The following is a 13980-nucleotide window of genomic DNA, read 5'->3' as shown; positions in this document are numbered from 1 at the left end:
AGAAAGGAGAGAAACATCAATGTGTGGCTGCCTCTCGCACTCCCCCAACTGGGTCCTAGCCCTGTCAAACCGGTGACTCTTGGGTTCACAGGCCTGCACTCAATCCACTTGAGCCACACCAACCAGGGCAGTTGTGAATTATTTTACTTTTTTCTCTTTTTAATATTTGGCTCTTTGAATCTGGCTTCTCAGCATTGTAATTAATTTTCTCTTTTGGGGTATATCCAGCTAATTTAGGTGTTGAATACGCGTCTGAGGGGAGGGGCTTAGCAAGGATATGGGCGGGGACATCCCTTCCCAAGTCCAGTCCAGCAACCCCTTTTGGCCAGGCGCAAGGTGCGCCCCAGGAGCCTCAGTGCAGTTTCCAAGAGCATCAACAGAGTGCCGCGGTTCCAGTACACCTGGTCTAGGGTGGAGGCCCCACCTTCTTCCGGTGGCCGCTGGACTCCTCAGTTCCTATAGGCCAGAGGCGGAGCTTGGGGTAGGAAATCCCCTCCTCCCCAGACCTGCAGTGGCGCACCCTGAAGCTGTGGGCGGTCCCACCAACAGCAGCGGAAGTTAAGGGCACCGCCCCTGGCCCCGCCTTTTCCCGGACTCGCTTCACACCGACCCCTCGCGCGCATGCTCTCTGGCAGGCCAGGCTGCCTGGCACACACTCTAGGCCTCGCTCTGTCTCCCGTTCCAGCTCCAGGAGGCGCGCGCGCGCTAGTGCCGCAATCAGATGCAGCAAATGCGACGCTTTCGCGTGTCTTCCGCGCAGAGGCGCTCGCCTTCTTCCTTCTGGAGCTGCCAGCGCACCTGGAGGACGTGTTGTGTAGCACCACGTTGTGGAGCTCACGCTGTCCGAGGAAGTCCGAGGTGTCGCACACGTGACTTACGACTGTGTAGAGGCCGCGATATAAAAGGTGACATTAATTTTAATAACACGAATACTTTTAACCCACAGTATCTGAAACATTGTCGTTTCAGCAGAAATGAGGAATGTAAGACAGCACACGAAGTAGTTCTTGCCGAGTCTTGGAAGTGGGTGAGAGGTCAAGGAGCCTGGTCTGGGTCCACGGCCATGCTTCCTGTGTGCAGTCTGGCCCTGGGAGCACAGGTGAGCCAGACCTGGTGGTTAGAAAGTGCACGGTGTGCTGTAGTATGCAGAAGGTGGCCTGGGAAGAGGAAGAATTGGGGAAGATGTGGGAATATTACCACACTCAATGGGTTGGCTGCTTGGGGTGCTCCTATCAAGACAAAAATAAAACAACTAAAGTAGTTTTATTTACTTGTGGCAAGTAAAGGAGGTGGGGGATTCATTGTCAAAGCTCTACCTTCTCCAAGGGAGATTTAGCCATGGCTTATACACTCTGTTTGGTCAGTTACATGTTGATTTCTTCTTTATAGTTGGCTACATTTATTCCTCGATTTCATGTCACCTCATCCAGTTTACAACTGCAGCTACAAAATACTGTGTTGTATTTTAACATTTAGTGAGAAATAACGTTTAGAACTGTCCAAACCTTGAGACTCTTGTCCTAACAGGAACGCGATCATAGATGGCTTTCGAGTCATACTAAGAAGCTCGGACTTTATTTTTTGTGAAAGGGAGTGGGTCTAGGGGAGAGATGATTAATCCAACATTTAACAAAACCCGTTTTGAGAACATTTTTTTCAGAAATACTTATTGCATTGTATAATGTACACTCAGAAGAGGGAGTTATCTTGTGTTCTGTGAATTTTCACAAATAATACATAATCATGTAGCCAGCACCCCACCAAGCCCTCAAGTGGTTTCTCTTTTAAAACTTTATTTTTTAAAAAGATTTCACTTACCATTTTTAGAGAGGGGGAAGGGAGGGAGAAAGAAAGGGAGAGAAACATCAATGTGTGATTGTCTCTGGCCTGCCCCCTGCGGGGAACCTGGCCCACAACCCATGCATGCGCCCTGACTGGGAATCTAACTCATGACCTTTCAGTTTGCAGGCTGGTGCTCAATCCCCTGAGCCGCACCAGCTAGAGCTCTATTTTAGATGTTTATACAAATAGTATGGTGTGTAGTTGACTCTTGAACAACATGGGGGGATTAGTGGCCCTGACCCTCCACACAGTCAAAATCTGTGTACAACTTCTGACTCCCCCAAAACTTAATTACAGTCATCACTTGGTGTCCCTGGGGAATTGGTTTCAGAACACGCCCCCCTTCTGTGGGTGCCAAAATCTCATGATACTTAAGGCCCTTACATAAATTGGTATAGGATGGTACATATGGATGGCCTGCTGCATCTATTGATTCCCAACACCATGCTGAATACTGTTTTTTTGATCTGTGGTTGGTTGAATCCAAAGATATGAATGCCAGGGATATGGAGGGCTGACAGTATATTCATTGAAAAAAGTCCTCATGTAAGTGGACCCGCACAGTTCAGAACTACGTTGTTCAAGGGTCAACTCCATATACTCTTTTTGTCTGGCTTATTTTGCCTAACATAATGTCTCTGAGATTCATTTATTTTTTTGGTAAGATTTTATTTGTTTACCTTTAGAGAGAGGGGAAGGGAGGGACAAAGAGGGAGAGAAACATCTATCCATGTAAGAGAAACATCGGTAGGTTGCCTCTTGCACATTCCCAACAGGGGACCTGGCCTGCAACCCAAGAATGTGCCCTGGCTGGGAATCAAATGAGCGGCCTTTTGGCTTGCAGGCTGGTGCTTAATCCACTGAGCCACATGAGTCAGGACCACTTACGTTTTTTGTGTATATCACAGTAGTTTGTTTATTTTTATTGCTAAGTGTATTCCACTGTATGAATATGGCACAATTTATTTAGCCATTCACCTAGCGATGGGCAGTAGGTTGTTTTTAAGTTATGGCTACTCTGAATATATTTTAGTGGACGCTATCCCCCAAATCAATTGTAGCAATTTCCTCTCTGCCACCAATGTGAGGAGGTAACGTGGCAGTGGAGAATAAGATACATCCTAAACAAGTGCCATTGACTGTCTTTGGGGTGGTTTCTTTGGGAGGGGGCTGGGCATTCTTGATACCCGCTGGCCTCCCAGTCATATTTCGAGGGTCTCTATTAGGGATAAAACTCATGAGAAATGTCTGTCCTTCTCCCATGTTTTTTTTTTAATTAATTTATTTATCTTTAGATAGGAAGGGAAGGAGAGAGGGAGAGAAATATCAATGTATGGTTGCCTCTTCTGGGTCCCCTGCTGGGAACTGGCCTGCAACCCAGGCATGTGCTCTGACTGGGAATCGAATCAGGATCCTTTGTTTAGCAGGCCCGCGCTCAATCCACTGAGCTACACCAGCCAGGTTTTTAAAAATTCTTAAAGAATTTATTTATTTATTTTTAGAGAGAGAGGAAGGGAGGGAGAAAGAGAGAGAGAAGTATTGATGTGAGAGAGAAACATTGATCGGTTGCCTCCTGTATGCACCTTGACTGGGGACCCAACCTGAAACCCAGGCATGTCCCTTGACTAGGAATTGAATCCGCAACCTTTTGCTTTACAGGACGATGCCCAACCAATTGAGCCACACTGGCCAGGGCTGTCTTCTCCCATGTTCTCAAGAATGGTTACATTACACTGTGTCCTCTTTAAGAAGAGCCTCAGGCCCTGGCTGGTGTGGCTCAGTGGATTGAGAACCAGACTGCAAACCAAAGGGTTGCCGGTTCGATTCCCAGTAGGGGGCACTTGAGAGGCCACCACACACTGATGTTTCTCTCCCTCTCTTCCCCTCTATAAAAATTAAAGACAACAACAACAACAAAGAAAAACAGAGCATCAGAAGAAATTCCTGAGTCTCAGTAGCAGAACTTATTTCACTTCTCCCAAGCAGTTGTCTTGTTCTTATTTTAAGGACAGTGTGAATTGGCAAGTGATCAAGTTACACACATGTGAGGGACTTAAGTATGTAGTGCTGTTTGCTTTTTTTTTAAGTTTATTTATCCCCTCTTTAGGGGGGAAGGGAAGGAGAGAGGGAGAGAAATATCATGTATATGGTTGTCTCTTGTGTGTCTGTCCCCTGCTGGGAACTGGCCTGCAACCAAGGCAAGTGCCCTGACTGGCACTCAAACCGCGATCCTCTGGTTCGCAGGCCCACGCTCAAGCCACTGAGCTATACCAGCCAGGGCTGCTGTTTGCTTTTGTATCAGCCTTTTGTGAATGACTCCATTTTGTGTGCTTGCTTTTGTGTAGTTTTCTTCTACTTGTACTTCCCATTCTTGCTTTCTTGCTGTATTTTATGAGTACTTGGAAAGACACCTATATGCTTTTGTGGCATGGGAATAGGTTATGATAAATAAACTCCCACTTAGACTGATGTGGCTCAGTTGGTTGGAGCGTTGTCCTGTATACCAAAAGGTCACAAGTTTGATTCCTGGTCAGGGCACATGCCTAGGTTGTGGGTTCAATCCCCAGTCAGGGCATGTATGAGAAGCAACTAACTGATGTGTCTCTCTTTCTCCCTCTTTCTCTCTCCTCTCTCTACACCCCTGCCACCCTTCCCCATCTCTAGAAATCAATGAACGTGTCCTCGGGTGAGAATTTCAGTTAATTAATTAAAATGAGAGAGTTTCAAAAACATATAAATAAATGTTCCTTGCATCATGATGTAGGGCATCTTTGGCAGAGACTAGTCACCCCAGCCCTGAGATGTTCGAAGGCCATTTGGTGAAATGGGGGCCTTCCTGTGACCTTGGCCTGCTCTAGTGGTTGATTAACTGGCTCGGACCAGTATGTAAAGTACATACAAATCCTCCAGCTGCCTCTTGGAGCTGGCTGGCCATGCATTCCTTAGCCTCATTTTTTTTTGGCTCTGGCTCCACCCTGTCCCACCCAAGTCTGTCCCACTGTCCCTTCTTTATCCAGCTGCCCCCCTGTGCTTTCCTGTGTGATATTGCCCCTGTGGTATTTGTCTTTTTCACTCTCCAGTTCTGCACGCCCTCCTGTGCCCTACAGGTCCTGGACTGGGGTGGGGTTAGCACCATGCCCTGCCCTAGTTCCCTCTCTTCTCTTGCCCTGCGGAGTTGCAAGTTTCTTCTGTTGATTGACAAGAGCACGTGCTGACCTAGAGCAGGGGGTAGGACTAGGGGCTGCAGGGCAGGCCCAGCCCTAAATCTCGTAGCTGTAGAAAAGAATGAGCTCCCACACACACTGTTGCCTCCACACCCCTGGTGTTGAAAAGGAGCTAAGAGTTACAGCTGCAGAGTTTCTTGACTTGGGGGCCCAAGTCACAGGGACCGTCCTTCCTGTGCAGCCTGTCTAGGTGGATAGCCTCAGAATCAAATTAGAGAGGAAACAGGAAAGTGCGTTGAGAAGGCTGCAGATACGATACATGTACCAGAGATTAGTTTTTTTTTTAATGTGTTTTTGCCTTCTTTTTTTAAAAAGATTTTATTTATTTATCTTTAGAGAGAAAAGGAAGGAGAGAGCAAGAGAAACATCAATGTATGGTTGCTTCTCATGTGTCCCCTGCTGGGAACTGGCCTGCAACCCAGGCATGTGCCCTGACTGGGAATTGAACCATAGTTGTTGGGTTCTCAGGCCCGTGCTCAGTCCACTGAGCTACACTGGCTGGGGCCGAGGTTAGTTTGTTGATACTCGTCTCTCTCACATTCCTCTTGTCTTGTGAGAGATACACAAGATGCGCTGAAAATTCTGGTTGCAAAGAGAATTGATGAAAATCTCTTGTTCCCTTGTAAGTAAATGGAAATGTCAGTGTGTCTAGCCAGGTCTTGGGGGTTGGTGAAGGGCTGCTTATCTGAGATTAAGGGTGAGGTAGTCTCCATTCCCCACAGGGTCTTCCTGGTGTGTGCCTCTGGCTGTGGGTGGAAAGCTGAGGTGGCAGGTGGAGAGGAGATCTAGAGCACTGTGGCTTATTCTAGACTTCATATCATATTCAAAACAGTGTGGCTGCTGCTCTCTGGTAGTGAATTCTCTGTCACTGAAGATATTCAAGCAGAGGCTGGATACGTATCTGTCAGAGTTACCGTGGAGGAAATTCCTGCTGTGGTTGGAAATTTGGGTCCTTCACAGGTAGGTGACCTATAATTACTTAGATAAATGGGAAAATACTCCCTGTGAGGGTTACTTGTTATACTGCATTGGTGTTGAGTGTGGAGCAGATCCAGACAGTGGTTTGCATTGTCAGGGTTCCAATTGGTTTCTCCAGCTCCTGAGGAGCTGTTTCAGGCATGGATTAATCTAGCAAGTCAGTTGCCAAAAGAGGGATCAAAATATAGAAACTATGTGAGGGTAAGGACCCTTAGCTGAGGACTCTGGCAGCTTCTGCTTTTTTGTTTGTTTGTTTTTGAATTTCGTCCCCTATTACCACAAACTGTGTGGCTGAGTTTCCCACATTTGGGGAAATCCCAGGGGTCAGCACATCTGGAGTGAAATTGATAAGCCTCGCCCTGGGAAAACTGCCTTCACGATCATGGTGTCTCCCCTGCCAGGTAAGTATGGCAGCTTCTCTGTTCATGACTGAGCTAGGAGGAGGGGAGGGCTTTGCCCTGGGAAGGTGGTGTAGTGGTGGTGGGTGATGTGGGATGGAACCAGTGGGGAGATTTAATAGCCTAAGTGAGGTCTGTTTAAGAATTCATGACTTCTGGTCAATATGGCAGCACAGGTAAACATGGCTCATCTCCTCACACAACCACATCAAAATTACGACTGAAATATAGCACAACTGTCCCTCAGAACCATCAGAAATCAAGTTGAATGGTAGTCTGACAACTGCAGAATTAAAGAAACCACATCCATCCAGACTGGTAGGAGGGGCAGAATTGTGGAACAGGCTGGTCCCATGTCCACGTGTGGTGGATAAAAATTTGGGAGATATCTTGGGAGTGAGGAGTCCCAGCCCCACACGAGGCCCCCCAACCCAGGATTCCATTGCCAGGAAGATAAGCTCCCATAATTTATGGCTGCAAAAACAAGTGGGGATTAAGTTGGTGGAAGAAACTTCTGGAGTCCCAAGCAGTTCCTCTTAGAGAACCCACACATGGACTTATTCAGACTCACCCCTCTGAGCTTCAGCACTAGGGTAACAGTTTGAATGGCGCCAGTGGCTACAGGGAGAAAGTGAAGTGTCTTGCCCTGACTGGTGTGGGCCAAACATATATATGACATGAATTTGCCATGTGTGTGTATAACATAAAAGTTGCCATCTTAACCATTTTTAATGTACAATTCAGCAGCATTAAGTATATTCACAGTGTTGTGCAACCAAGACACTTACTTTGGAACTTTTTTGTTCTAAGTAGAAACTCAGTAGCCATTAAACAATAACTCCTGTTCCCCTTTCGCCCCAGCCCCTGACAACAGCTATTCTACTTTTTGTCTCTGTGAATTTGCCAAGTTCTAGGTACTTCATGTGAATCGACTCCTACAATATTTGTATATTATAGCCTGAATTGTGTCCCCCTTCAAATTCATATGTTGAAGTTCTAGCCTCCACTACCTCAGAATGTGACTATGTTTGGAGACAGGGTCTTCACAGAGGTGATTACGGTGAAATGAGGTCATAGAGATGGATCCTAACCTGATATTATCGGAGCCCAATAAGACAAGGAGGTTAGGACACACAATGCAGACTGAGGGATGAACATGTCAGGACACAGTGAGAAGGTGGCCTTTTGTAAGCCGAGGAGAGCAGCCTCAGAAAAAAACACCCACACCTTAATCTTGGACTTCCAGCCTTCAGTACTGTGACAAAATAAATTTCTGTTGTTTAAACCCTCCAGCTGGCCAAGATGGAGGCCTAGGTGGAAACACTGCACCTCCTTGAATGGCCAAGTTTAAGGACAACAAAGATTGGAAACAGGGGCACAACCAGAGCGGACAGAGAATTGAACTATACCGAAGTCCAACAACAGTGAACCATTCATCCGGACCGGTAAGAGGGGTGGAGTTGGTGGCCGCTGGAGAGGGGTTGTGACAGGAGAAAGTGGCCGGACCAACCCAGGTACACAGGTGGCGGTTGGCAGATCCCAGATTTGGGGTGGCAATGGGCAGACCCAGTGAGGGCACAAGGTGGCTGCCTGACTGTGGTCACACATTCACACTCAGATAAACCAGGCAAAGGAGCAAGCAGTGAGACAGACCATGCAGGCTAGGGCCCCAGCGACGGGAATTAAAGCCTAAAAGCACCGATTGGGAAAACTTTTGGGGGTTGAGGTTCCTGGAGAGGCTCCCGGCCTCACAGGAGAGCTCCTTGGAGAGACCCACAGGGTTCTAGAACGTACACAAGCCCATCCACCCAGGAACCAGCACCAGAAGGACCCAGTTTGCTTGGGGGAAGAGGTGGAAGGGACTGAAAACCAAGAGAAAGCAAGAGTAAGCGTCATTATTCCCTCTTGGACCCTGACCCCACATATAGTGGCACAACCCAGCAATGTGGGTTGCCTCGCCCTGGTGAATACCTAAGGCCTCACCCTTCAGTAGGTAACAGGCGCAACAAGACAAAAAAATGGCCAAAACAGAAGAACAGAGCAAAGCTCCAGAAATAATACAACTAAGTGACCAAGAGATAGCCAACCTATCAGATGCACAGTTCAAAGCACTGATGATCAGGATGCTCAGAGAACTGGTTGAATTTGGTTGCAAATTAGATGAAAAAAATGAAGGCTACACTCAGAGAAATGAAGGAAAATGTACAGGGAACCAATAGTGATGGGAAGAAAACTGGGACTCAAATCAATGGAGTGAACCAGAAGGAAGAAAGAAACAACCAAACAGAAAAGAATGAAGAAACAAGAATTCAAAAAACTGAGGAGAGGCTTAGGAAACTTCAGGGCATCTTTAAACACTCCAACATCCGAATTATAGGGGTACCAGAAGGGGAAGAGGAAGAGTGACAAGTGGAAAACTTATTTGAACAAATAATAAAGGAGAACTTCCCCAATCTGGCAAAGGCAGTAGATTTCTAGGAAATCCAGGAAGCTCAGAGAGTCCCAAAGAAGGTGGACCCAAAGAGGGACACACCAAGGCACATCATAATTACATTAGCCAAGATTAAAATGAAGGAGAGAATCCTAGAAGCAGCAAGAGATAAGGGGACAGTCACTTACAAAGGAGTGCCCATCAGACTGTCAGCTGATTTCTCAAAAGAGACCTTCCAGGCAAGAAGGGGCTGGAAAGAAGTATTCCAAATCATGAAAGTCAAAGACCTACATCCAAGATTGCTCTATCCAGAAAAGCTTTCATTTAGAATGGAAGGGCAGGTAAAGTGCTTCTCAGATAGGTCAAATTCAAGGAGTTCATCATCACCAAGCCCTTATTATAGGAAATGTTAAAGGGACTTATCTAAGAAAAAGAAGATAAACATGATTACTAAAATGACAGCAAACTCCCAATTACTAACAACCACATCTAAAATAAAAACAAACTAAGGAAACAGCTAGAACAGGAACAGAACCACAGAAATGGAGATCATATGGAGGGTTAGCAACAGGGTAATAGGAGGAGGAGAAGTGGGGATACAGAGACTAAGATACAGAGACTAAGTAGCATAGACAGTAGGTAGAAAATAGACAGGGGGAGGGCAAGAATAGTACAGAAAATGTAAACACTAAAGAACTTAAGATACATGGACATGAGCTAAAGGGGGGGAATGTGGGTGGGAGGGGGTATGCAGGGTGGAGGGGAATTAAGTGGGGGGGATGGGACAACTGTAATAGCATAATCAATAAAATATATATTTAGAAAACTCAATAAAAGAAAACCCAGAAAAAATGGGCAAAAGCTTTCAACAAGCAACACCAAAGATGTGTACGACAAGAACATGGAAACATTAGTCAATAGGAAGATGCAAATTAGAAGTACAGTGAGATATCACTACACACGTATAAGAATGACTAAAATTTAAAAGACTGACCATACCAAGTGTTGACAAGGATGTGGAGGAACTGGTAGTGGGGAACATGAAATGGTACAATCTTAGAAAAAAATTAGACACCTATAATGTGACCCAGCCATTTGACTCCTAGGTATTTACCCATGAAGAATGAAGGCATATGGCCATATATTTAACTGTATATGAGTGTTTATAGCAGCTGATTGGTAAAGGCCCGAACTTGGAAACTAATGTCTCTCAACAGGTGAAGTGATAACAAATGGTGGTACAATAAGGCTTCACTTAATGTCGTCAGTAGGTTCTGTGACTTTAAGTGAAGCAACGTAATGAAACCAGTTTTACCATAGGCTAACTTTTTTTTTTGTCAACACTGACTGGATATTTTACTCTACTAAGAGATGAATGAGAATTCCTGGCCATGGTGGGGAGCCAGCTGGAAACTGTGGGCAGCATTTTCTCTCAGACTCAGGACCTGATTCAGGCTGGGTATTGAAGGAAAACCCCCTCTGGTCTGACATATGTGGCGCCTTTCCCCTGCTGAGGCCCTGCTTGTGATGTGGCAGAGCCCGAGTTCCCATCCAGAACATTCATACCGCAAGTGTTGATTGAATTAGAGAACCATAGGCTGATTGATACAAACAGGAGTTAAGTGACTGTGGCATCTCATCCATGGTCTCAGGAAACAACGTTGAATGAAAGGACATTATTCAAGGACCTGCTGCATATTCGCACAATGGGATAGAATAGAAAGGAATGAACTGTTAGTACATGCTACAACATGAATAAAGCTAAAAAGTCATGCTGAGTAAAAGAAGCCAGATAAAAAGGAATCGTATGGACATGATTCCATTTGTATAGAAATCTGGGAAATGCAAACTAATGTGCAGTAACTTCAGATCAGTGGTTGCCCGGGAAGGGATAAAGGGAGGGACTGTGAAGGGACAAATGGAAAATTTGGGAGTGAGGAAACTTGCTTTTTGACTGTACCCGATTAGACATCAATAAAGCTGTTCTAGAGGTAAAGCACACACAAGATGCCTAATGGATTCTTGTTCCTTTTCAGGGGTGCTGACTGTTGCTCTCACGATGACACCTTCCCAAAGCCGGACAAGCCAGTGCCTGCTTACCCTCACCTTTTCAGATCTGGCTCGCAGGGGCTGTCACATGCCCTTAGGAAAATCGCATCAAATAGCACATCAAGGAGGTGACAGAAGGTTCTGGAACCCCTGTGCCACTGGAAATGGATCTCTGTCCTTCTACCCTCTGACTTACAGCATCACATGTGTCTCTTAGCTCCTCCCCCCTGCCCAGCCCATCAATATTCCGTCTCTTCTAGAGGTCTGGGAAGGTTAACTCCTAGCCGTTGATCTCAGAGATGAGACATTGAGGCTTTTCCTTAACTTTATGACTTTACCCTCCTGACTTTCGGAGAGGGGCTGAAACATATGTCCGTGGTTCTCAAATGGGGTCCTTGTTGCTTGGCCCTATACACTCCCTCCTTCAGAAAACTGAGACAAGTCAAGGTCGTTGACTTGCCTCAGACTTTGGATTAAGTTAGGGTGAATACTGGGAAGACTCTGGTCCCAGACCTAACTCAAGGGACGTCCCACTTTTCCCCCCTGCTTCCTCCACCCTGTGACCCATGTCATGTGACCTCAGGGCTGCTGTAGGAGAGACACCAGCCAGGGCCTTGCCTTCGGGAGCCTGGTGGCTGGCACAGCAGTGGCAGAGCAAGCCTCCTCTCGGCCTCGCAGGGCCCGTGCTGCTTCTCCATCACGCTTGCCCAGTTGCCCTAGTGACTGTGTGACCCTTCTCCCCCGCCCGTGCTGCCACCAGCCCTATAAATAGAGGCAAGGAGCAGCTGGGCTCTCTTGGCAGTCACCATGAGGGCGCTGGTTCTGCTCTGCTGCTTTGTGGCGTCGTTCCTGCTCCCAGGACAAGCAGGTATGACCCCACCCCTGTGGGCTAGGCCAGACTTTGTTCCCGTCTGTGGTGTGGTGGGCTCAAGGTAGTGAGAGAATGAGGCCTCTGTGATTCCTGGGGCTGATGGCTGAGCTCATGTCATTCCTATTTTCTTCTCCCCTGGGGCCCAGGAGAAAGAACTGGGTGTGGAGAGAACCTGAGAGCATTCAGGGTGCTCTTGGGGGGGGGGGCAGAAGAAGCAGAAACAGTGAACTGAGAGGTACAGGAAGGGGTGAATTCTCAGCCAGGGGTCAGAGAGAAGGTCTGGGCAGTAGATGCTAGGGAAGAAGACCCCAGAAGTCGGGAGTAGAGGAGCCTCCTAGCCAGACAAAAGATCTAGTCTTGGAGCTGGAGAGGCCCCTGGAAGTCACTGAGTTGACCCTCTCCCCTGGTGGAAACCTGGCAGGGGGCCTGGCTTTGCATGATTGAGGACAGGGGACAGAGTGGGGGTCGTCTGGGGAGCAGTGGGATAGAGTGGGGATCAGTTTGGGATTGGGGAGAGAGTTGAGGATTAGCTTGGAAACTGAATCGGACAGTGTTCATAAGAGGAGCAGGACTGTTCTGGGCTTGTTTGGGGCTTTGTTAGAAGTGGCTGGGGGCCTGTGTGCCATGGTTTTCCTCTGACATCTCGGCACTGTGTGGCAGAAGCTGCTCTGGTTACAACATGGGGGTTATTTATAGTTGTGGAGGGAATACCAGAGCATTTTGCCACCTCTCTGTTCCCAAGATTCCAGGGGTGGGTTCCCGTTGGGGATGCTTCACTGGGGGGTGCCCTGGGTACCCCTGCAGGAATCTGGGTCTCTGCCTTGTCTTCCTATGACTCTGCAGCCATTATCTGTCCAGGGGACCATGGGGACCAGAGCCCTAGCCTTTCTAATCTTTGAGGTTCTGTTTTTAAGGTCTTAATCCCAGCCAGGAGAACAGGTGGGGGGGCCGCAGAAGCCATTATCTCAGGAGTTAGAGACCAAGATGGGGGGCTCCAGCTTTGCATGTGCTGCAGGGCGCTGCCCTTGTCTGCCCTTGAGTTAATTTGGGCTCCATGGGGCTGCAGTGGCGGGAGTGTAGAGGATTCCAAGAGGCTGTCAGGTGGCTAAGTATGGAAACAGCCATGTAATTGGATCCTGAGCCCCGATCCACTGCTACCCTCTCCCCTTCACAGCCCCTCCCCTCCTCCGCCCAGCCCCAGCTGCCACCTCTCTCTGCTTCCACATGACAGGCCCAGGAACTTTTAGCCTTTTAGGGACATCCTTTATCTTTCCTTCCAACAAGGGGAACTGGACATGGGGAAAGCTCCTCAGGCCTTGCTGGAGGACTCTCACAATGGGGAAAGGAGGGAGTCTGGCGCTTTGTGCAAAGATTCTCTCTCTGCATGCTCTTTCCGTCCTGGACTCTGAGCTGTACCCTGGCCTGGCTTCCAGGGAGGGGTTATCTGCCAGTGGGCAAGGTTCCTTCCCTCCTCACCCTGCTCAAACTTGGGCTGTGGGTTCTTACCCATGTGGATCTGACTGCTACTCAGTTGTAGGTTGTATGCCCCAAAAGATACCCTCCTGCACCCACTGGGAGATTCCAACCATAAGGGTGGTTTCCCCCACCCCTATAATGACAGTTTTCCCTACTGGTTGGTATTCTCTCAGAATTGTGTCACCTGATAAGTGCCACCTGCCCATAGGCAGCAGCTTTGCTCCCAGACTTCCATCTCACCACTGGGTCCTCATTTCCATGTAGCTTGCCTTTCATCGGGTGGCAGGTGTTCTTTCTACCCTCCCATGCCTGCTTCCTGGGGGCAGGAGTACCATACAGAGTTGAACTTCATTTCGTCCTCACGTTGCTCCCATGGTCCTCTGGGCAGGGTTGATGAACTCCACAGCCTCCTCTTCTCATCCCCAAGTGAGGACCCAAGTGCTCCCTCCTTGTGCCAGGACACAGATGGAGCCACCAGACGCCTCCCGACCTTCTGACCCCAGTCCTTTGTGACCACTGGGGTCCTCCTCTTTGTCTTGTGGACCTGGCCTGGGAACAAGCCTCCTCAAGTACAGGGTAAAGCAGCCTTGAGTCGATTTACTCTGTCTCCTCATTGTCAAGGTAAAGGAACAAAAGCCAGAAGAATGAAGAGATGTGTTCAAGATTAGACTACTAGTCAGTGACAGGCACACCCAGCCTGGGGCTGGGCTC

General features: G+C 47.8%; 1 protein-coding gene and 1 pseudogene across 5 annotated transcripts in view; one reads left to right on the top strand and one right to left on the bottom strand.

Moving 5' to 3' along the window:
• Positions 1–13980, top strand: part of SRL (sarcalumenin) — a 56444-nt gene that overhangs the window by 5215 nt on the left and 37249 nt on the right. For 2 of the 5 annotated variants that reach the window (XM_037029943.1, XM_037029942.1), the window contains exons 1-2: positions 671–905; positions 10910–11790. In XM_037029943.1, coding sequence (XP_036885838.1) covers positions 11730–11790 — 61 coding nt within the window. In that variant the 5' untranslated portion in view covers positions 671–905; positions 10910–11729. Of the gene's footprint in view, positions 1–662; positions 906–6005; positions 6027–10909; positions 11791–13980 lie in introns of those variants that run through there. The other 3 variants (XM_037029940.1, XM_037029939.1, XM_037029941.1) reach the window with 3 other exon arrangements.
• Positions 6300–6453, bottom strand: LOC118975838 (uncharacterized; annotated as a pseudogene).

This window comes from Sturnira hondurensis, unplaced genomic scaffold, assembly GCF_014824575.4.
Source record: "Sturnira hondurensis isolate 20B ecotype Veracruz unplaced genomic scaffold, ASM1482457v3 Scaffold0020579, whole genome shotgun sequence".
Taxonomy (NCBI): domain Eukaryota; kingdom Metazoa; phylum Chordata; class Mammalia; order Chiroptera; family Phyllostomidae; genus Sturnira; species Sturnira hondurensis.
Note: the sequence above shows the minus strand (reverse complement) of the source record. Positions and strands in the feature narration are given on the sequence as shown.